Below are 23,410 nucleotides of genomic sequence, written 5' to 3'. Positions count from 1 at the left end.
ACATACTTCATAAACACAATATTCTGCATCCTACTTTGGTGAGTAGCACTTGGGGTCTTAAAAGTTCATGAGCCGTCATCTAAGATACAACTATTGGTCTCTTCCTATCTGGAGCAAAGAAGAGTGAAAGGAACCAAATAATCAAGGGAGCCATTAGTCCAAAGGAATAATGGACCACATGAACCACAGCCTACACAACCCAGAGACCAGAAGAACTAGATGGTGCCCGGCTACCACTACCAACTGCTCTGACTAGGATCACAACAAAGGGTCCTAGACAGAGTGGGAGAAAATTATAGAACAAAAAATCTAATTCACAAAAAAGACCAGACTTGCTGGTCTGTCAGAGGCTGGAGGAATCCCTGAGACTATGGCCCTAAGACATCCTTCTGACTTGGAACTGAAGCCATTCCTGGAGACAACCTCACAGCCAAACAATAGATAAGCACATAAGATAAATAATAACACCTGAGACGAATGTACTCCTTAGCAGACTCAATTACACAAGATCAAAAGGGCAGTATCTGCTCAAAAGTAACGATGAAAAGGTAAGAACAAGTAGAATATCATGAGGAACCCAGGGCAGAAACTGGGAGAATGCTGACACATTGTGGGGAATGAAACCAAGGTCACGAAACACTTTATGTACAAACTCTCGAATGGGAAACCAATGTGCTCTGTAAACTTTCACGTAATGCACATGAGGTATAATAAGAAAAAATAATAAATTCAAAATGGATTCAGGTCCTAAGTGTGCAAACTAAAACCATAAAATTCTTAGAAGAACAAGCAGGGGCAAGACTGTCAGGCCTAATTTTCAACAATGAATTATCTAATATAATAACAAAAGCACAAACAGCAAAAGACAAAATAAATGAGACTTCATAAAAATAAAAACTTGCTCATCAAAAGACTCTACCATGCCAATGACTGCCCTGACAGGGAACACAACAGAGAGTCCCAGACAGAACAGGAGAAAAATGTAGAACAGAACTCAAATTCACGTAAAAAGGCCAGGCTAAATGGTCTGACAGAGACTGGAGGAACCCCCAAAACTATGGCCCCCAGGAGCACTGTTAACCCAGAACTGAAGCCATTCCCGAAGGCTACTCTTCAGACAAGGATTAGACAGGGCTATAAAACAAAAGGAAATCCTGGTGACGCAGTGGTTAAGCTGCTAACCAAAAGATCGGCAGTTCCAATCATGCAGGAGCTCCTTGGAAACTCAATGACGCAGTTCTACTCTGTCCTATAGGGTCGCTATGAGTCAGAACTGACTTGATGGCAACCGATTTAGTCTTTTTGGTTTTATAAAACAGAAAATTACACACGTGAGGAATGTGCTTCTTAGTTTAATAAGATATATGAGACCAAATGGGCAGCTCCTGTCCAAAAGGAGAATGAAAGAGCAGGAAAGGACAGGAACTGGTTGAATGGACACAGGGGGCCCAGGGTAAAAAGAGGGAGTGTGTTCTCACATTCTGGGCAAGGTAACTAATATCACAAAACAATGTATACATTTTTGAATGACAAATTGAGCTGTAAACTTTCACCTAAAGTATAACAAAAAATAAAAAGACTTTACTAAAAAAGTGAAAAGACAGAGGGAGGCGGAGCCAAGATGGCGGACTAGGCAGACGCTACCTCGGATCCCTCTTACAACAAAGACACGGAAAAACAAGTGAATCGATCACATACATAACAATCTACGAACCCTGAACAACAAACACAGATTTAGAGACGGAGAACGAACTAATACGGGGAAGCAGCGATTGTTTCCAGAGCCTGGAGCCAGCATACCAGTCAGGTACGGCACAAGCACAGAGACCTGCTCCACCCCCCTGAACTAACCCCGGGAGGGGGACTAGCCGGTTCCACGGGCGGCGTGGGACGCAGCCGTTAGGAGAAGTCCCCGGGAGGCAGTGACTGATCTTGGAGCAGAAAGAGTAGCATCCGAGCCGGGGAACCGTCCCACAGGGATTTGGACTGCACGCAGGTACGGCATAAACACGGAGAGTTGCTCCACCCCCTGAACTAACCCCGGGAAGGTGACCATCCGGGTCGCGCGGGCGGCGTGGGACGCAGCCGGTAGGAGAAGTCCCCGGGAGGCAGCGACTGGTATTGGAGCGGGGAGAACAGCGTTCCAGCCGGGACACTCGGTCGCGGCACAAGCATGGGGAGCTACTCCACCCATCTGAACTAACCCCGGGAGGGGGCCCACCTGGTTCACGGGGGCGGCACGGCCACGCGGCTGGAGGGACGAGAAGTCCCCGGGAGGCAGCGACTGATTTTGGAGTCGAGAGTGCACCGTCCCAGTAGGGGAGCCTTGACGCTGGGCGTGGGGCTGGAAGCGGAGGATCTGACCGTGACTCCAGCGGGCCAGACCCCCCGGGGGCAATCTCCACACAGACAGCACACATAGGCGACGCGCCCGCGGGAATCTCAGATATAAGAGTCATTCCAAGCAAGACAAGCAACTCTGGCTATATTCTGAGGTGCTACTCTCCTATCTCTCTGTTCCCTCCCCCACCCTCCCCAGGCGGCTTCATTAACATCTGAATAGCCTGAGCCAGAGGGAGAACTCTGATAGGGATCTGACTGCAGTTTTTTTTTAGCGGATTTTCTGGAAAAACTAGTTTCCCAGTGATGGCTCGGAGACAACAATCCATATCAAACCACTTAAAGAAGCAGACTGTGACAGCTTCTCCAACTCCCCAAACAAAAGAATCAAAATCTTTCCCAAATGAAGATACAATTTTGGAATTATCAGATACAGAATATAAAAAACTAATTTACAGAATGCTTAATGATATCACAAATGAAATTAGGATATCTGCAGAAAAAGCCAAGGAACACACTGATAAAACTGTTGAAGAACTCAAAAAGATTATTCAAGAACATACTGGAAAAATTAATAAGTTGCAAGAATCCATAGAGAGACAACATGTAGAAATCCAAAAGATTAACAATAAAATAACAGAATTAGACAACACACTAGGAAGTCAGAGGAGCAGACTCGAGCAATTAGAATGCAGACTGGGACATCTGGAGGACCAGGGAATCAACACCAACATAGCTGAAAAAAAATCAGATAAAAGAATTAAAAAAAATGAAGAAACCCTAAGAATTATGTGGGACTCTATCAAGAAGGATAACCTGCGGGTGATTGGAGTCCCAGAACAGGGAGGGGGGACAGAAAACACAGAGAAAATAGTTGAAGAACTTCTGACAGAAAACTTCCCTGACATCATGAAAGACGAAAGGATATCTATCCAAGATGCTCATCGAACCCCATTTAAGATTGATCCAAAAAGAAAAACACCAAGACATATTATCATCAAACTCACCAAAACCAAAGATAAACAGAAAATTTTAAAAGCAGCCAGGGAGAAAAGAAAGGTTTCCTTCAAGGGAGAATCAATAAGAATATGTTCTGACTACTCAGCAGAAACCATGCAGGCAAGAAGGGAATGGGACGACATATACAGAACACTGAAGGAGAAGAACTGCCAACCAAGGATCATATATCCAGCAAAACTCTCTCTGAAATATGAAGGCGAAATTAAGATATTTACAGACAAACACAAGTTTAGAGAATTTGCAAAAACCAAACCAAAGCTACAAGAAATACTAAAGGATATTGTTTGGTCAGAGAACCAATAATATCAGATATCAGCACAACACAAGGTCACAAAACAGAACGTCCTGATATCAACTCAAATAGGGAAATCACAAAAACAAACAAATTAAGATTAATTAAAAAAAAATACACATAACAGGGAATCATGGAAGTCAATAGGTAAAAGATCACAATAATCAAAAAGAGGGACTAAATACAGGAGGCATTGAACTGCCATATGGAGAGTGATACAAGGCGATATAGAACAATACAAGTTAGGTTTTTACTTAGAAAAATAGGGGTATATAATGAGGTAACCACAAAAAGGTATAACAACTCTATAACTCAAGACAAAAACCAAGAAAAACGTAACGACTCAACTAACATAAAGTCAAACACTATGAAAGTGAGGATCTCACAATTTACTAAGAAAAACGCCTCAGCACAAAAAAGTATGTGGAAAAATGAAATTGTCAACAACACACATAAAAAGGCATCAAAATGACAGCACTAAAAACTTATTTATCTATAATTACCCTGAATGTAAATGGACTAAATGCACCAATAAAGAGACAGAGAGTCACAGACTGGATAAAGAAACACGATCCATCTATATGCTGCCTACAAGAGACACACCTTAGACTTAGAGACACAAACAAACTAAAACTCAAAGGATGGAAAAAAGTATATCAAGCAAACAATAAGCAAAAAAGAAGAGGAGTAGCAATATTAATTTCTGACAAAATAGACTTTAGACTTAAATCCACCACAAAGGATAAAGAAGGACACTATATAATGATAAAAGGGACAATTGATCAGGAAGACATAACCATATTAAATATTTACGCACCCAATGACAGGCCTGCAAGATATATAAATCAAATTTTAACAGAACTGAAAAGCGAGATAGATACCTCCACAATTATAGTAGGAGACTTCAACACACCCCTTTCGGAGAAGGACAGGACATCCAGTAAGAAGCTCAACAGAGACACGGAAGATCTAATTACAACAATCAACCAACTTGACCTCATTGACTTATACAGAACTCTCCACCCAACTGCTGCAAAATATACTTTTTTTTCTAGCGCACATGGAACATTCTCTAGAATAGACCACATATTAGGTCATAAAACAAACCTTTGCAGAGTCCAAAACATCGAAATATTACAAAGCATCTTCTCAGACCACAAGGCAATAAAACTAGAGATCAATAACAGAAGAACGAGGGAAAAGAAATCAAATACTTGGAAAATGAACAATACCCTCCTGAAAAAAGACTGGGTTATAGAAGACATCAAGGAGGGAATAAGGAAATTCATAGAAAGCAACGAGAATGAAAATACTTCCTATCAAAACCTCTGGGACACAGCAAAAGCAGTGCTCAGAGGCCAATTTATATCAATAAATGCACACATACAAAAAGAAGAAAGAGCCAAAATCAGAGAACTGTCCCTACAACTTGAACAAATAGAAAGTGAGCAACAAAAGAATCCATCAGGCACCAGAAGAAAACAAATAATAAAAATTAGAGCTGAACTAAATGAATTAGAGAACAGAAAAACAATTGAAAGAATTAACAAAGCCAAAAGCTGGTTCTTTGAAAAAATTAACAAAATTGATAAACCATTGGCTAGACTGACTAAAGAAATACAGGAAAGGAAACAAATAACCCGAATAAGAAATGAGAAGGACCACATCACAACAGAACCAAATGAAATTAAAAGAATCATTTCAGATTATTATGAAAAATTGTACTCTAACAAATTTGAAAACCTAGAAGAAATGGATGAATTCCTTGAAAAACACTACCTACCTAAACTAACACATTCAGAAGCAGAACAACTAAATAGACCCATAACAAAAAAAGAGATTGAAACGGTAATCAAAAAACTCCCAACAAAAAAAAGTCCTGGCCCGGACGGCTTCACTGCAGAGTTCTACCAAATTTTCAGAGAAGAGTTAACACCACTACTACTAAAGGTATTCCAAAGCATAGAAAATGACGGAATTCTACCCAACTCATTCTATGAAGCCACCATCTCCCTGATACCAAAACCAGGTAAAGACATTACAAAAAAAGAAAATTATAGACCTATATCCCTCATGAACATTGATGCAAAAATCCTCAACAAAATTCTAGCCAATAGAATCCAACAACACATCAAAAAAATAATTCACCCTGATCAAGTGGGATTTATACCAGGTATGCAAGGCTGGTTTAATATCAGAAAAACCATTAATGTAATCCATCACATAAATAAAACAAAAGACAAAAACCACATGATCTTATCAATTGATGCAGAAAAGGCATTTGACAAAGTCCAACACCCATTCATGATAAAAACTCTTACCAAAATAGGAATTGAAGGAAAATGCCTCAACATAATAAAGGGCATCTATGCAAAGCCAACAGCCAATATCACTCTAAATGGAGAGAACCTGAAAGCATTTCCCTTGAGAACGGGAACCAGACAAGGATGCCCTTTATCACCGCTCTTATTCAACATCGTGTTGGAAGTCTTAGCCAGGGCAATCAGGCTAGACAAAGAAATAAAAGGTATCCGGATTGGCAAGGAAGAAGTAAAGTTATCACTATTTGCAGATGACATGATTATATACACAGAAAACCCTAAGGAATCCTCCAGAAAACTACTGAAACTAATAGAAGAGTTTGGCAGAGTCTCAGGTTATAAAATAAACATACAAAAATCACTTGGATTCCTCTACATCAACAAAAAGAACACCGAAGAGGAAATAACCAAATCAATACCATTCACGGTAGCCCCCAAGAAGATAAGATACTTAGGAATAAATCTTACCAAGGATGTAAAAGACCTATACAAAGAAAACTACAAAGCTCTACTACAAGAAATTCAAAAGGACATACTTAAGTGGAAAAACATACCTTGCTCATGGATAGGAAGACTTAACATAGTAAAAATGTCTATTCTACCAAAAGCCATCTATACATTTAACGCACTTCCGATCCAAATTCCAATGTCATATTTTAAGGGGATAGAGAAACAAATCACCAATTTCATATGGAAGGGAAAGAAGCCCCGGATAAGCAAAGCACTACTGAAAAAGAAGAAGAAAGTGGGAGGCCTCACCTTACCTGACTTCAGAACCTATTGTACAGCCACAGTAGTCAAAACAGCCTGGTATTGGTACAACAACAGACACATGGACCAATGGAACAGAATTGAGAACCCAGACATAGATCCATCCACGTATGAGCAGCTGATATTTGACAAAGGACCAGTGTCAATTAACTGGGGAAAAGACAGCCTTTTTAACAAATGGTGCTGGCATAACTGGATATCCATTTGCAAAAAAATGAAACAGGACCCATACCTCACACCATGCACAAAAACTAACTCCAAGTGGATCAAAGACCTAAACATAAAGACTAAAACGATAAAGATCATGGAAGAAAAAATTGGGACAACCCTAGGAGCCCTAATACAAGGTATAAACAGAATACAAAACATTACCAAAAATGATGAAGAGAAACCCGATAACTGGGAGCTCCTAAAAATCAAACACCTATGCTCATCTAAAGACTTCACCAAAAGAGTAAAAAGACCACCTACAGATTGGGAAAGAATTTTCAGCTATGACATCTCCGACCAGCGCCTGATCTCTAAAATCTACATGATTCTGTCAAAACTCAACCACAAAAAGACAAACAACCCAATCAAGAAGTGGGCAAAGGATATGAACACACATTTCTCTAAAGAAGATATTCAGGCAGCCAACAGATACATGAGAAAATGCTCTCGATCATTAGCCATTAGAGAAATGCAAATTAAAACTACGATGAGATTCCATCTCACACCAGCAAGGCTGGCATTAATCCAAAAAACACAAAATAATAAATGTTGGAGAGGCTGCGGAGAGATTGGAACTCTTATACACTGCTGGTGGGAATGTAAAATGGTACAACCACTTTGGAAATCTATCTGGCGTTATCTTAAACAGTTAGAAATAGAACTACCATACAACCCAGAAATCCCACTCCTCGGAATATACCCTAGAGATACAAGAGCCTTCATACAAACAGATATATGCACACCCATGTTTATTGCAGCTCTGTTTACAATAGCAAAAAGTTGGAAGCAACCAAGGTGTCCATCAACGGATGAATGGGTAAATAAATTGTGGTATATTCACACAATGGAATACTACGCATCGATAAAGAACAGTGACGAATCTCTGAAACATTTCATAACATGGAGGAACCTGGAAGGCATTATGCTGAGCAAAATGAGTCAGAGGCAAAAGGACAAATACTGTATAAGACCACTATTATAAGATCTTGAGAAATAGTAAACCTGAGAAGAACACATACTTTTGTGGTTACGAGGGGGGGAGGGAGGGAGGGTGGGAGAGGGTTTTTTTATTGATTAATCAGTAGATAAGAACTGCTTTAGGTGAAGGGAAAGACAACACTCAATACATGGAAGGTCAGCTCAATTGGACTGGACCAAAAGCAAAGAAGTTTCCGGGATAAAATGAATGCTTCAAAGCTCAGCGGAGCAAGCGCGGGGGTCTGGGGAACATGGTTTGCGGGGACTTCTAAGTCAATTGGCAAAATAATTCTATTATGAAATCATTCTGCATCCCACTTTGAAATGTGGTGTCTGGGGTCTTAAATGCTAACAAGCAGCCATCTAAGATGCAGCAATTGGTCTCAACCCACCTGGAGCAAAGGAAAATGAAGAACACCAAGCCCACATGACAACTAAGAGCCCAAGAGACAGAAAGGGCCACATGAACAAGAGACCTACATCATCCTGAGACCAGAAGAACTAGTTGGTGCCCGGCCACAATCGATGACTGCCCTGACAGGGAGCTCAGCAGAGGACCCCTGAGGGAGCAGGAGAGCAGTGGGATGCAGACCCCAAATTCTCATAAGAAGACCAAACTTAATGGTCTGACTGAGACTGGAGGAATCCCGGCGGCCATGCTCTCCAGACCTTCTGTTGACACAGGACAGGAACCATCCCTGAAGACAACTCATCAGACATGAAAGGGACTGGTCAGCGGGTGGGAGAGAGACGCTGATGAAGAGTGAGCTAATTATATCAGGTGTACACTTGAGATTGTGTTGGCAACTCTTGTCTGGAGGGGGGATGGGAGGATAGAGAGAGAGGGAAGCCGGCAAAATTGTCAAGAAAGGAGAGACTGAAAGGGCTGACTCAAGACGGGGAGAGTAAGTGGGAGTAGGGAGTGAGATGTATGTAAACTTATATGTGACAGACTGATTGGATTTGTAAACGTTCACTTGAAGCTTAATAAAAGTTATTATAAAAAAAAAAAAAAAAAAAAAAAGTGAAAAGACAAACTACCAACTAGGAGAATATCTTTGAAAACCACACATCCAACAAGAATCTAATAACCAAAATATATATAAAACTTTGACAATAAAAAGACAAATAACCCAATCACAAAATGGGCAAAGGACTTGAATAGACATTTCACTAAAGAGGACATCTGAATGGTCATCAAACACATGAAATGATGCTCAGCTTCATTACCCACCAGAGAGATTCAAATCAAAACCACAGTGAGATACCATTTCGCTCCCACTAGGATGGTTAAGATAAAAAACAAAACAGAAAATAACAAATGTGGGTGAGGATGCTGGGGAAATTGGAACCCTCATTCATTGCTGATGGGAATGCAAAATGTTATAGCCAAAGTGGGACAGCTCTTCTAAAAACTAAAAATGGAAGTACCATAAAACCAAAAAGCCCATTGCCGTCGAGCTGATTCCAACTCTTAGTGACCCTACACGACAGAGTAGAACTGTTCCATAGGGTTTCCAAGGAGCGGCTGGTGGATTCGAACTGCCAGTCTTTTGGATAGCAGCCGAATGCTAAACTACTTTGCCACCATGGCTCTTAAAACTACCATATGACCCAGCAATTCCACTCCTAGGTATATACCCAAAAGCCTGAAAAGCCGAGAGTCAACCAGAGACTTTTACACCAATGTTCACTGTAGCACTATTCACAACAGCCAAAAAGTGGAAACAACCTAAATGCCCATCAACAGATGAATGGATAAACAAAATGTGGTACATACATACAATGGAATACTATTCAGCCAGTAGGAGAAATGAAGTCTTGACACATGCTACAGTATGGATGGAGGTTGAAGACATTATGTTGAGTGAAATAAGCCAAACACAAAAGGACAAATATTGAATGATCTCACTTATATAAAAAGACAAGAAAAGGCAAATGTATAAAGACCAAAGTTTATTAGTGGTTACCAGGGGCAGGAGGGAGGGGAAAAGGGAGGTAAAATGGTGATGGAGAAAATCACACTGAATAAGGGTAGGGTTGTACAGCCACGTTCTCAATAAGTTCTACACCTGTAAAAAGTTAAAATGGCGAAAGTTGTGTGACAGATATATTCACAACAATAACAACAACAAAAAAAAGGAAGTAGCTGCTGAGGCTGCTTATGCAAAACCAAACACCTCATGGAATTTGGTTCCTTGGTTTGGGGGTTTAGGATCATGGTTTCAGGGGACATCTCAGTTAACTGGTTTAATAACATGTTTAGTGCTTGTTCTACTTCCTAGTTCGTTGCATTGTGCCTGGATCTTAAAAGCTTCCAAGTGGTCATGCAAGGAACAACGGTTGATCTCTATTTACCTGGAGCAACAGAGGAAGGAGAGTCAGGAAGAGGAGGAAGACATAGAATGTGTGGCTAATTGCGTCCATGAACAACTGCCTCCTTTGCCATGAGACCAGAAGAATTTGATGGTGCCTAGCTACCATTACTGAACATTTTGATCAAAGATTCTATAAAAGAATCCAGATCAAAAGGGGGGAAATGCAGAACAAATTTTCAAATTCTCACAGACTCTTCTGGAGTCATGGAGGGTGGATGAACCCCTGAAACTATTGCCTTGAGATAATCTTTAAACCTTAAACCAAAAATGTCTCCTGAAGTCATCTTAAAACTGAACAATAGTTTAGCTTAACTAGTGAAAAGAAAAGTCTGCCTTAAGCATACGGTCTTTTAAGAACTATCGATATGGGATCAAACTCAGAAGATTAAATAGGAACCTTAGGGGGCAGTGAGTTTATGTTAATGAGGGAGGAACGACTCAGAAAAGGAGGGTGAAAATGATTGCATGACTCAAAGAATGTAATTAATGTCACTTAACTGAATGTGTAGAAACTGCAGACCTGGTGTATGTTTTGCTATATATACTCTCAACAAAACCAATAACAAAATAAGTAAAATTTAGAAAAACAATGGCAGTGCCCAGAAAACCCAGTGCCCTCGAGTCGATTCCGACTCATAGCGACCCTATAGGACAGAGTAGAACTGCCCCATAGAGTTTCCAAGGAGCACCTGGTGGATTTGAACTGCCAACCCTTTGGTTTGCAGCCGTAGCACTTAACCACTATGCCACCAGGGTTTCCAATGGCAGTGCACTAATTAGATATTCAAAGGCTTTTTCCTTCACATATTACTCATGCTTAAATAATACGAGATACCATACCTTGCAATTTAGCATTATTTTCATCTGCTTTACAAAGCTTCAACAGAGATGCTGCATGTTGTTCTAGCATTTGGACATCACTGGAAGACTGAACCACCACCAAAATAAGTATGCATGCATAATTATAAGCCACTGACTTCTTAGACTTGGAGTCACTGAAACAAAATAAGGTTTTTAAGTTTTTGGTACGAAAATAACTTAGTTTTAAAGAGATAAAGGAAATTTACAATGAAACATGACTAACTTACTTAAGACCAGAAATCAGATTTTAGAGCTTGCATCCAATTCACATGAAAACACTGCTTAAAAGTGTATACAAAAAAAAGTATGTGCATTACAACAGAAAATGAAATACTATTGAAAAAATAAGATGAGATAAACAACGAAATATTAACAATTATATACTTCATTAGCAATGAAAGATTAGAAAATATGCTTCATTAGTCTCCTTTAAAATATTTTTCCACTCTGGGTATGAATAAATGTGATGAATCAATCTACTGCCATCATCACTCAGTCTTCATCACATGCTTACAGAGCAGTTAAGATACAGCAAGGCATAGAAGGCACTGGTAGTTGCGTTTCATATGCTCCCAAAGGAGACCTGTCACTCAAAGAGTCATACCAAGTCCCTATAGTGAGGCCAGCTACCTGGATACCACTACTTTGTGTGCCATGAGCCAGGAAGAGGGCATGGCTCTCTTCCCATACACTAAACCCTCTGTCCTACTGAGCAGGCATTTCAAAACCATTATCATTCCCAACTACTCCTATTCTGTCACAGAAATCTAAAGCCAGAGCACCATGAATACTTTAGAAGGCAAGGGCAGAAGACTAACAAATATTCCTCAGTGCTCTTACAGTATATGTTCTTGTGACTAGGACAGGGTTTTCCTCTACCCAAATCAGAAGGGGTATTACACTTGCAATCTGTCAACACCATGGGGAACTGGAAGAAACTGCTAAAAGAGCCACTCATCTCATTGCTTTATAGCTAAAATCTATATTTCAGAGATTATTTCTGTCATTCCAATCCTTAATTAACAAGTATTATGTTAAAAAATAAGTATTAAAAACCTTTAAGTATAGTTTTTACTTTCAATGAAACATTTTTTAAAAATCTAGGCCATTAATGGTCTAGTTTTCTAACATAATAGAAAATTTAAGGAGTAGGAAATTACCCTAAGGCTTCTTTGGAATAGTACTCCATTAGAGTAATAAGACTTTGGAGATTTTTCTCAAGACTGAAAACATGGCCAACAGCTGATCTTCCCACAGGATTAAAAGTAATCAAGTAAAGATTGTGAAGGGTTCCCAAGAGATCGGAATGGTCAGTTTCTTCACTGGCTGTACAACGCTGAAGATGGGTGAACAGTTCTGTAATACACTGCAACGTTTGTGTTGAATCCTGTAGCCACAAGGCAAATGCATCATCGATAATACCATCAGACTGGAGACCTTCGTCTTCATCTTGATCATAAAGGTGACATAGAGCTCTGATCAACAAATTTGTTGCTTCGTATTCTGACATAAAAAAAAGAAGACCTTTCTGTGATTGTGCGAGAAACTTTAAAACATCTTTTGTGGCTTGCAGCACACCAGGATGAGCACTTGTTACAGGAATTGACAGAAGCAAGGTAACCAACTCCAGGAAGTGATGACTGTGAAGATACCTGTAGAAAAGTTAATTAATATATGTAAAGTCAGTTCAAAGCATTCTTAATGTAGTCAGTATTCCCTGGAAGGAAGAGAGGTAAAATCTTTAATGGCCAGTCTTTATCCTCAGTATATAGTGCTTTAAGTGAAAACATAATATGAGTAGCAAGTCTTCTCTCCACTGGGCCAGAGACAAGTGGAAGTTCTGTGAGGCTTTCTCCTAGCTATGATTCAACAAATATTCAATAGATAACTGTTGATAAGTTTTTTCTTTCCAGAGTCAACCATGACTTTAAATTCTGGGCCTTCTTCCTAGGCCACGTATCAAATGCTCCTTTTTCACCATGGTCTTACTCTACTCATGGCATATCGGTATACCTGCAATTAGTTTATTCAGTGAAATCATAATATATAGACTATAGAAATACATAGCACATTGAAATATACATAAATACACGAATTGGTATATCTATGAAAAAAATTTCAAATTACCTATTTTTAGTACTTAAGTAGTTAAAGTTAATACCGCCATACACAACACTCTTTTATCAAATCCAAGAACCACTGTTCACTATACATAGTTTTAGGGGGAGAAGTTTGAATTTATTCAATATACCAAAATAGATACAAATACAACTGATAACCTCTTTGGGCATGTGTTTCCTTATTTATAAGGGTTTCCTTAACTGTAGGCCCTGTCAGGTTAAAACTCTTTTCTAAAATTAACTTGTTCAAAGTGAAAAAATGATTTGGAGAAGAAAGAATTAAAACACAATACTTTTTTTCAAAATTCAAAAATGGAGGAAAAAATCAGTCAAAAATGTCAAACTATAAGAGAAGCCTAGCCTAGTGTAAATTTATTTATTAATTTTGAGTTAGGAAGAATATAATTTTTTTGAAAGCTAAAAATTATAAAATTACTCAAAATGCTAATCTCTTCCCTCCATATTTTTAAAGGACAGTCACTGCCAGTGGTTACACAATAGCTTCCTTTAACCCCTGGTAAAATATTACTAACAGGCAGATTAAAGGCCAGAATTTATTTTCATCAACAGCCTCTTCACTCAAATTACTGCTTAAAATCAGACCTCTACTTCATGATAATAGATACCTCCAGTGAGGCATCTATTTACTACAAAGGCAAACAGAACCCTAAAGAAGACAAAACTCCAGAATTACTAAACCCTTTAAGAGCAGGAATGGATTATCTGATAAACAAGGTAAGCACAATTCTTACCCTGCTTACCAGATCATCTGCAGTGAACAATTTCACATGGGTTTCATCACATCTGCAACTGTTCATTACAGATTAGTAAGTAAGCACAAGTAAGGCTGTACTTACCTTGCTTACTGGGTCATCTGTACCTGTTAGGGATTGTAAATTTAAACAGAGGCTTTGATTCTGTAGGAAGGTGCTATGGGGTTGGGACAGAGACAGATGCCAGTCATACCTAGAAGCAGAATCTTTGATGTGGTAAAAAACGTGGAATTGTTCACTACAGATGATCCAGTAAGCAAGGTAAGCACTGTGCTTACACCTTGCCTATAAGACAATCTGCCCACATATAAGAGCATTTTTTAACCAACTTATAGACTAGGCAGAAAAAATTAACATAGCAGGGCTCGGCCTGTTTAAGAAGAGCCTGCTTACAAGGCTGGCACTTGGAGGGCTTCTAGCTCCCTAAATGATAAGAGCAGCTCAATTGTGCCTCGACTGTTTATGCTGAATACCTGCTTTCCTTCTGGGAGTCTAAAACACTGATACATGCTAGGCAGAGAGTACGTATGTGGCTAGCCCACAGTAAAAATTCTGGGTGCTAAGTCTCTAGTAAGCTTTCCTCGTGGGCAACATTTCACTCACGCTGTCCTAACTAGTTGCTGGGGAAATTAGGCACAGCCTGTACGACTCCACTGGGAGAGCACACTGGAAGCTTGCTCTTGGTTTCCCCCTGACATCGCCCCATGCACCTATTTTCTGTGCTGACTGTGCTTTGCATCCTGCATTTATTTTTACTTGCATTTATTTCACTGTAATAAATCATAACTGAGTAAAACTATACATTCAGTCCTGTGAATTATCAAACCTGAGATAGTCTCAGGGACCTCTGACACAGGACACTACTGCCTTCCCATCACTTCAAACTCAATCTTTCCAAAATACAATTATTTCTCTTCCAAAAGTCACTCTCCCTCTTACTTACTGGCAAATGCCAGAAAAGAAAGTCTCAAAAAAATAAAACAAAGACCCTACTCTGGGTGCTGACCCCAATAATGGCAAAATTTTATCAATAGAAAATTAGAGATGTAGATGACAGAAATAAGTGATAACTGAACCTCAAAGATATCTTTAACCAGAACTGTAAAATTTAAGTTTAAATTATTATGTATTAGAGTAATAAGGTACAAAGGAGTTCATCCAGAAAATCGCTCCCCTTTCCTATGTCATTCCCCTGTACCACAGTCCCAGAGGTAACTCAGCAGTTTCTCATTTATCCTGGCTCATAAGCATGCTTATCCAAACATTGTTGATTATTAGAATCTTTAATTTAGGTTCCTATTACGACTTTGGAAAGTTGGTGCCGTAGTGGTTAAGTGCTATGGCTGCTAACCAAAAGGTCGGCAGTTCAAATCCACCAGGTGCTCCTTGGAAACTCTATGGGGCAGTTCAACTCTGTCCTATAGGGTCGCCATGAGTTGGAACCGACTCCACGGCAATGGGTTTGGTTTAAGTTTTATTACTGCTTTAAGTACGAACACAATACATCTCACCCACAGCAATAACATACTTGTCAGTTTCACTACTAAGTATCTACTTTGAAAAATGGCTAATATCTTTACACAGACATGCACTGCCTCCAATGGTCTGTGAAATATATTTCCCCAAAACAAACAAGTCTTACCTGAAGAGAACAGGGTATGGGTCATCCCTCTCTGGAGGTCCAGTAATACGTGCCATTGTTGGGAAAGACTTAACAGGAGGTTGGACCATCGTATGAGGTGCAGTTTCCATTAAATGAAAAACTTCTTCTAGGAGGTTAATCAGCTTTTCAATTTCCCCTTCACTTATATTTGAGGATTCCAAAAGATCTATATCCATGGAGGCCTCCACCTCATTTTCATATTCTGGGTTTGTTCTCTCAAGTCCGGTATCTGTGTCATGATCAGGTTCACCGTGATTAGGAACAGATGACGTCTTCTCTGCTAAATGGTCACCAAGTCTTTTAATTTCTGACAAGATTTCATAGAAATGGCATTTCTGAAGGATAGCTGAACCAGCAGTGACAACTCTCACAGTCTGATCTAGAAGTATGAGCTCCAAAAGTTTTTGATAGCCACTTTTTTCATTCTGCCTACCTCTTAAAAAAGCTTCCATTCCTTCTGTCATACTAATGACACTGTCCAAAGCTTTAAAAGCATTTAACTTAAGGGAAGATGAGACATGATCAGCAAACAGGAGCTCAAATAGTCCACTGATCACTCCTGCTTGTAGCAGTCCCACGACTCCTTGAGCCCCACATTCTGCCAGTGAGGAGACTAATTTGGTCCCAGCTTTGAGCTGTCGGACATTTAAGGCAATGGGTTGGCGAAGGGCAACTTGTAAATTTAATGCTTGCATAGTCCAGTCTATCAGCTGGCCAAGAGAGTCTTGTTTTGTGTTTTTCAATTGCAAATAACTTAATCCCTTTATTATTAAACTTGGAATTTCTTCTAAAGCTGTTACCCATTTTGCACCTCTATCTTCTCGATACAAATCTAACAATTCAGTTAACTTCACTGAGGCCTCTATTGCTCCTGAATTTTCTTTATCTGGACCTTGATCCTTCATTCTACTGACTTCAATTTCAAAAGTAGTCTTGTATGGACAGCTGAAGTATAAAAGTGGTACAAGTTCTCTGTCATATGGATCATATGTCATAGGAGGAACTGAAGCTAAATCTTCAGCAGTGTATTCAACATCAAAGTTCGGATACTTAAATGTTTCACGTTCCAAGTCAGCAATTCCATCTTCATCACTGGAAATTTGTTCATAACCATCATCCCCTGAAAAATTGTTTGAATAATATTTAAATATTACATAATTGTTGAAGGCACAAATTTTGACTGATCAAAAAAAAATCGCTTATTTAATAGTGTAGCAAACATTAAAAGAATTTATGATTTCCTTAAAAAAATTAACTTCTGTCCCAATATCTTATCAACAATCACCAGCTTTTTATAATTTCTAATAAAAACTGTAAAAAACCTGTTGCCATCAAGTCAATTCTAACTCACAGTAGCCCCACAGAACAGACCGCAACTGCCCCATAGGGTTTTTGAGGGGTGCCTGGTGGATTCGAACTGCTGACCTTTTGGTTAGCAGCCATAGCTCTTAACCACTACGCCACCAGGGTTTCCAATTTCTAATAGATATGGACAAATTTCCTAACCAAATTCTTCAACTACATCTGTTCAGCTTTACAACTAGCTATCTGGTACAGATATTATTTCCTTATACAAATAAAATTACAAATACCTGAAGTAACAAAAACACCTCTCTCAGAAATGAGTCTTGCCTTCCTGAGAGATTACTTTTAAGATGGAAAAAAAATTGGAGGACAAAGATCATAAAACCATATTTTCAAAGCTAAACCAAAAATTTCCAGCAAAAACATTCTAAGTTCTTTTTATAACATTAATTTCATATTCCTGAAATTTTACTTCTCTGCATTTATCTGTGACAGTTTCCTCTGCCAGTATATATTTCTAGGGAAAATCTGTTCATTTAAGATGCTCAATTTTGCCAAAACAGCTTTCTTATGGTGACATTTGTGTAGTGTTTTCCTCTATGTTAAATAAAATAGAAGTACAGACAGAAAACTTGTTGGTTTTACTTTCCAGCACAACTACAGTGATGGGCCATAATGGCCTAAGAAGGAAAAGAAAACATTTCCAGAACATTCCTCCAGTATTTGACATTCCTTTGCTCAAAACAATTTAGCCTTAGCAATACTACACTCATATTTGAAAAGACAGGGGCCTAGAGGGGATTGACTCTGAGATAAGATGGATGTCTTCTATTAAAAATCAAACTACTTAGCCTCATTCTGTCACATTCTTTACAAAAATGTTCTGTTTAAGGGAGAAAGATGTGGCAGTCTGCTTCCATAAAGATTTATAGCCTTGGAAACCCTATGAGGTAGTTCTACTCTGTTCTACAGGTGGCTATGAGTTGAAATCAACTTGATGACAGTGGGCTTGTTTTTTCTGGTTTGGTATATACATAAATGGAATACTACACAGCTATAAAGAATAATGATGAGTCTGCAAAACATTTTATAACATGGATGAATCTGAAGGACATTATGCTAAGTGAAATAAGTTAATCACTAATAACCACAAATGTTATATGGTCCCACTATTATAAGAAGTCAAGAATAGATACACACAGAAAGCAACGTTCTTTACTGGTTACCAGGGGTGGGAGTGGGAGGGAAGGGGAATCACTTTGTAGATAGCAGACACTTGTTATTTTTGGTGATGGGAAAAGCAATACCAAATATAAGTGAAGTTTGCAAAACTTGGCCAAGGTAAACGAGGACACTAAGACATCCACAAGAAAAAGGGACAATTTTGGGAAACGCTATAATGTATACAATTTTTCAAGAACAGTAATAACAACCAAAAAAACATGTGTGTGGTTCCACAGGAAGATACGTATGCATATATGTGTATAGGAAGGCATATGCAAGAACGTGCACAGCATGTACGGGCGTATATGTAAACATATGGGTATACATTTGTATGAGCTGTATATAAACTCATATACGTAATAAGGCACACAGGGGCACAGTAATGGAGACTTCCCAGACACATCCAAACAACTTGTGGGATTGGTTTACTGGGTAAAAATGCTTAGGACCATAGTCTCATGAGACAATTTAATCAACTGGCCTAACACAGGTCATAAAGATAATGTTTCACACTTTAGTGTGGTTGAGTAGTATCTGGGGTATTAAAAGCTTGCAAGCGGCCATTTAAGATAAAACTATTGGTCTCTACTTGTCTGGAGCAAAAGATAATGAAGGAAACCAAAGACTCAAGGAAGAAACTAGTCTGCAGGACTAACAGCCCACAGGAACCATGGCTTCTCCTAACCTGAGACAAGAAGAGCTAGATGGTACCCGGCTACCTCTACCGACCATTTTGACCAGGAACACAATAGAAAGACCTGGATAGGATAGGAGCAAAATGCAGAACAGAACTTAAATGCCTAAAGAAGGCCAGACCTGATAGAGACTAGAAGAAGCCCCAGATCATTGCCCTAAGATACCCTTTGAACCTGGCACTGAAGTTACTCCTGGACGTCATCTTTCAGTCAAATGATAGATTGGCTTATAAAATAAACAGTATCACCCATGAGTAATGTGCTCCGTTAAACAATCAACTATATGAAACCCAACAGTCAACATTTACCCAAAAGCAAAGAAGAGAAGGGAAGATAGATCAATGGAAATAGAACAAACAGAATAGAAATAATGTGAATGTTGACACACGGTGAAAATTTTAACCAATATCAAAGTAAAAGCTGTATAAAAATTTTTTAAATGGGAACCTAATTTCTTGTCTAAACTTTCACCTAAAACACAAAAAATATTTTTGAAAAAAAAAAATTCTCTGATTAAGAAAAACTGCCTGCCTGAAATCTAACTGCTCTTTGCTGGTCAAACACAATGAATCCAGAAAGAGTTATCTGGTAATCTGGAAACAGGACTAAGCTAAGAAAACCATCACTCAATAATCTATCTGTGCATTTTGTTAAAAGGCCCCTGGTGATTCTGAAATGACCCTCACTCTCATGTCGAATCCTCACTATTGCTGAAAAAAGCCATGTCATATTATTTGTCGGTTTATACAAATGCATCAACATTGACATACCATTACTTTGACAAAGTAAGGGTCTATTAGCTTGAGTATCTCTCACTTTTTCTCTTCAAAGGAAAAATAAAGCCAAATTAAAGGAATGTATCATACTGTCACATGTCCATGTGTAACTAAGATTTCTTTTTCTGAATTTTTAAAAATAACGTAGCACTAGGCTGAAATGTCTAGGTAGTAGACATCTTTACGGTTCCTACCTAGCTTACAACACCACTCCTTACTCTGAAACCAGTTCCCAAATCCCTAATCACCATATACCTGCTGCATATTCCTGCTTCCCTGGCCAAAGCTGATGGTATCAAGGCGCAACTCATATCATAGCAAACCAAATAGGCTCTCTCTCCCACGAAATTGGAAATAGGGGTGACATACAGTTAGGCATTAAGCTGCTTGATTAAACTGAGATTAAAGCTGTGGCGTGAACAGAGAAAACAAGAACTAGCTGACAGAGAATAAAACAGACACACAAAGCAGAGTTCCTGTTTCTAATCATGCCTTGAGGCCTAGCTACATTCGGACCCCCTTTAGTTCCTTGAAACCCGTTTATCTTTGGTATAAATTCTCTTTAATTGCTCAAAGCTACATAATGTTTCTAATACTTAAAACCAAAAGTCCTAGCCAATGTAACCCACCTTCACCTTCCTCATCCTCTTCACCTTCTTCCTCTTCATCCTCCTCTTCCTCCTCAGGGACACTGTCTACTGTATGACGATCATCCTCATCCTCATCTTCCTCTTCCTCTACATCCACATCATCTTCATCATCTTCTCCTTCTTCTTGCTGTTCCTCTTCCACTTCTCCTTCATCAGAATACTGACCTTCCTGGGGAACAGAATTCCCATCAGGAGAAATTGGCTCAAAGTAGTCTTCTCTATGAGCAGCATCCTCTTCTGTGTCACCTGACACTGAAAAATTGAGATTTAAGGCAAAAATTATTTTAATGATTTTAATAAAATGCAGCAGCAAAGTGGATAGTGTAACCACTTAATGACATTTTGAATGATTTAGCTCAAAAATCCCCTTAAAAAGGGATGAGAATTACTTGCTGTTAAAAACAAAAAAAGTTGAGTACATACACTGTGCAACTTTATACAGTGAATTACTAAAATACACTATTTTATGTTCCAGTATCATAAACTAATAAAACAAACCCTTTTCTTTTTAGCTGTTAACGAACTACATGGATTTTTGCCTTTCTCAATACATGCTGCTTATTGTTACCTGGTACTCTTTTGTACATAACACTATAGCACATTACCATTTTATTTTTCAAAGCAATTTTGACACAACTTGAAATGAATTTACTGATTTTTTTGGAACAAGCTAACTTGCCAACTGAAAAGCACAACGAAACACTGTGCAGGATGAAAAAAGAGGGCATTCATCAAGATTTCATTACCAGCATTTTTTTTTTTTTTCCTCTAATCAAAAAGACATTATTAGCACTAATCGGGGGAACACTAGCCCTGGTTTTACATATACCTGACACAGGAATGGGGTCGTCTTCATCATCATCAGGTGGAGGGGGTCCTGGAGGAGTCCTTGGTCCCCTTGGCTGTGGCCTTGGGGGACTTCCATTAAACTGATCTTCTTTCTCTCCATCAGCTAGAGTTTTATTAGAGACGGAAAAGAAACTTTAAAATTATTAAAGAATAATGACATGAGTGCATGTCAAAAATGTTTTTCATCATTAGAGTTTTTCATCTTCTGATTTCTTTATAATAAACGTTTTCTTTCTGACATCTAAAAGAATTTTTGTTAATTAAGCTACATTTGGAAAGTTAGAATTTTTGACTTTCCATTTATCAAAATATAATGTATACACTCTTGAGCATTATTCCAGAGAAACAAAGACTTACTCTCATGCAGGAAAAATACAATTAATGTTCACGACAGCTTTATTCATAATAGCAAAAACCTGGAAATTACCAAAATGTCCTTCAATGGGTGAATAGTTAAATAAACTGTGGTACATCCATACTACGGAATACTATTCAGCAATAAGCAGGAACACACTATTGACACACACGAAAATTTGGATGAACCTCAAGAAAATTACGCTGAATTAAAAAAAAAAGTCATTCTCAAAGGATACATACTGCATGATTCCATTTACATAGAGATAAAGAACAGATAAGTGGTTGCCAGAGGTTAAGGATGGTTAGATAAGTGGGTGTGGCTACAAGGGGGTAACACAAGGGAGACTTGTGGTGATTGTACAGGTAATTATCGTGTTTGTGGTAGCAGTTACACAAAGCTACACATGACATAAAACTGCAGAGAGCTACACCAAAAATGAATGCATGTATAACTAGTGAAATCCAAACAAGCACTATAGATCATACCAATGTCAATTTTTGGTTTTCATGTTAACATTGGGAGAGACTGGGGAAGACTGGACAAGATTCCCCTGAACATTTCTTTGCAACCTCCTGTAGGGCTAATTATTTCAAAATAAAGTTAAATATATGTATGTAGATACAATGTATGAGCTTAAGTATCAATTTTATGTCAGTTAATAGAACAAAATTTTAGAGAAGCTACTATATATGCCAGGTACTTGACACACCTAGAGCTGCAAATATAAGAAAACATACTGCCTGCCCATAAGGAGCTCACAATCTAGTAAAAAAGACAAATGAAACAAAATCAAAAGAAAAAGGAAAGTTTAACTGTGCTTGCTGTTGTTGTGTGCCTTTCAGTCAATTCCAACTCAAAAAGACCTTATAGGACAAAGAACTGCCCCACAGGGTTTCCTAGGCCATAGTCTTTACAGGGAGACCTGGTGGTGCAGTGGTTAAAGCGGTTCAATCCCACCAGTCAGCAGGCATGAGAAAGTTGGGACAGTCTGCTCTGGAAACCCTGTGGAGCAGTTCTATTCTGTCCTTTAGGATCACTAAGAGTTGGAATCGACTCAATGGCAATGGGTTTGGGTTTTTTTTTGGTTTTAATCTTTACAGGAGCAGATCACCAGGTCTTCTCTTTTATGCGGAGCAGCTAGAGGGTTAGAATGTCAGCCTTTCAGTCAGCAACCAAACACTTAACCACTGTGCCACCAGGATTCCTAACTGTGCTTAGCAGGTAAGATAAAAGAAATGAAAATATAGTGTCCCCAACATCAGAAAAAGTGTTCACGCTATTCTGTTCTATCAGGATTAAGAGAAACACAGATCATTTAATTTTTGTGCATAAAATACTAACCATAACACAAAATGTTTTTCCCCAGTGACTTCAATTATAATTTTGGTATGTGTTCCTGAATCTCCTTTATTTCAGCTCCTGATAGTGAGTAACACTGGTATGAGAAGAAGAGACCCTAGAAAACTTGAGCCCAGCTGCCTGCTTCACAGGAGGAAAGCTACTGAAGTATACTGGAGTGCCTATTTTTCCTGTCTCCAATAATGAACAAAAGGTTCTCAAAGTGGGGAAAATCCGCGCTAGCTAAGATTTATACATCTAAGCAGATTTGAAATGAACTCCTGAAAAAAATTCCATTAACATCAATACTCTAGAAATACATACTAAACACCACCTACTTCAATTCTTTGGATAGTAATTTGATAGTAAATCATAAATAACCACTGGCTTGCATTATCATTAATGTATTTTAAATGGATAAAAAACCCTCAGGGCATTTAAAAAGTACTCTAAGTAGAAGAACAAAATAAAACGCAACCACTTCAATA

At 38.7% G+C, this 23,410-nt stretch overlaps 1 protein-coding gene across 1 annotated transcript in view; it reads right to left on the bottom strand.

Annotated features, from left to right (window-relative positions):
• The window catches only part of VIRMA (vir like m6A methyltransferase associated), a 70,836-nt gene that overhangs the window by 28,889 nt on the left and 18,537 nt on the right, over positions 1 to 23,410 (bottom strand). The window contains exons 6-10 of the mRNA XM_049854552.1: positions 21,207 to 21,329; positions 20,357 to 20,629; positions 15,707 to 16,847; positions 12,332 to 12,823; positions 11,151 to 11,305 (exon numbers count right to left, since the gene is read on the bottom strand). Coding sequence (XP_049710509.1) covers positions 11,151 to 11,305; positions 12,332 to 12,823; positions 15,707 to 16,847; positions 20,357 to 20,629; positions 21,207 to 21,329 — 2,184 coding nt within the window. The remainder of the gene's footprint in view (positions 1 to 11,150; positions 11,306 to 12,331; positions 12,824 to 15,706; positions 16,848 to 20,356; positions 20,630 to 21,206; positions 21,330 to 23,410) is intronic.

Source organism: Elephas maximus, chromosome 15 (genome assembly GCF_024166365.1).
Source record: "Elephas maximus indicus isolate mEleMax1 chromosome 15, mEleMax1 primary haplotype, whole genome shotgun sequence".
Taxonomy (NCBI): domain Eukaryota; kingdom Metazoa; phylum Chordata; class Mammalia; order Proboscidea; family Elephantidae; genus Elephas; species Elephas maximus.
This window is presented reverse-complemented; position numbering and strand designations above follow the sequence as displayed.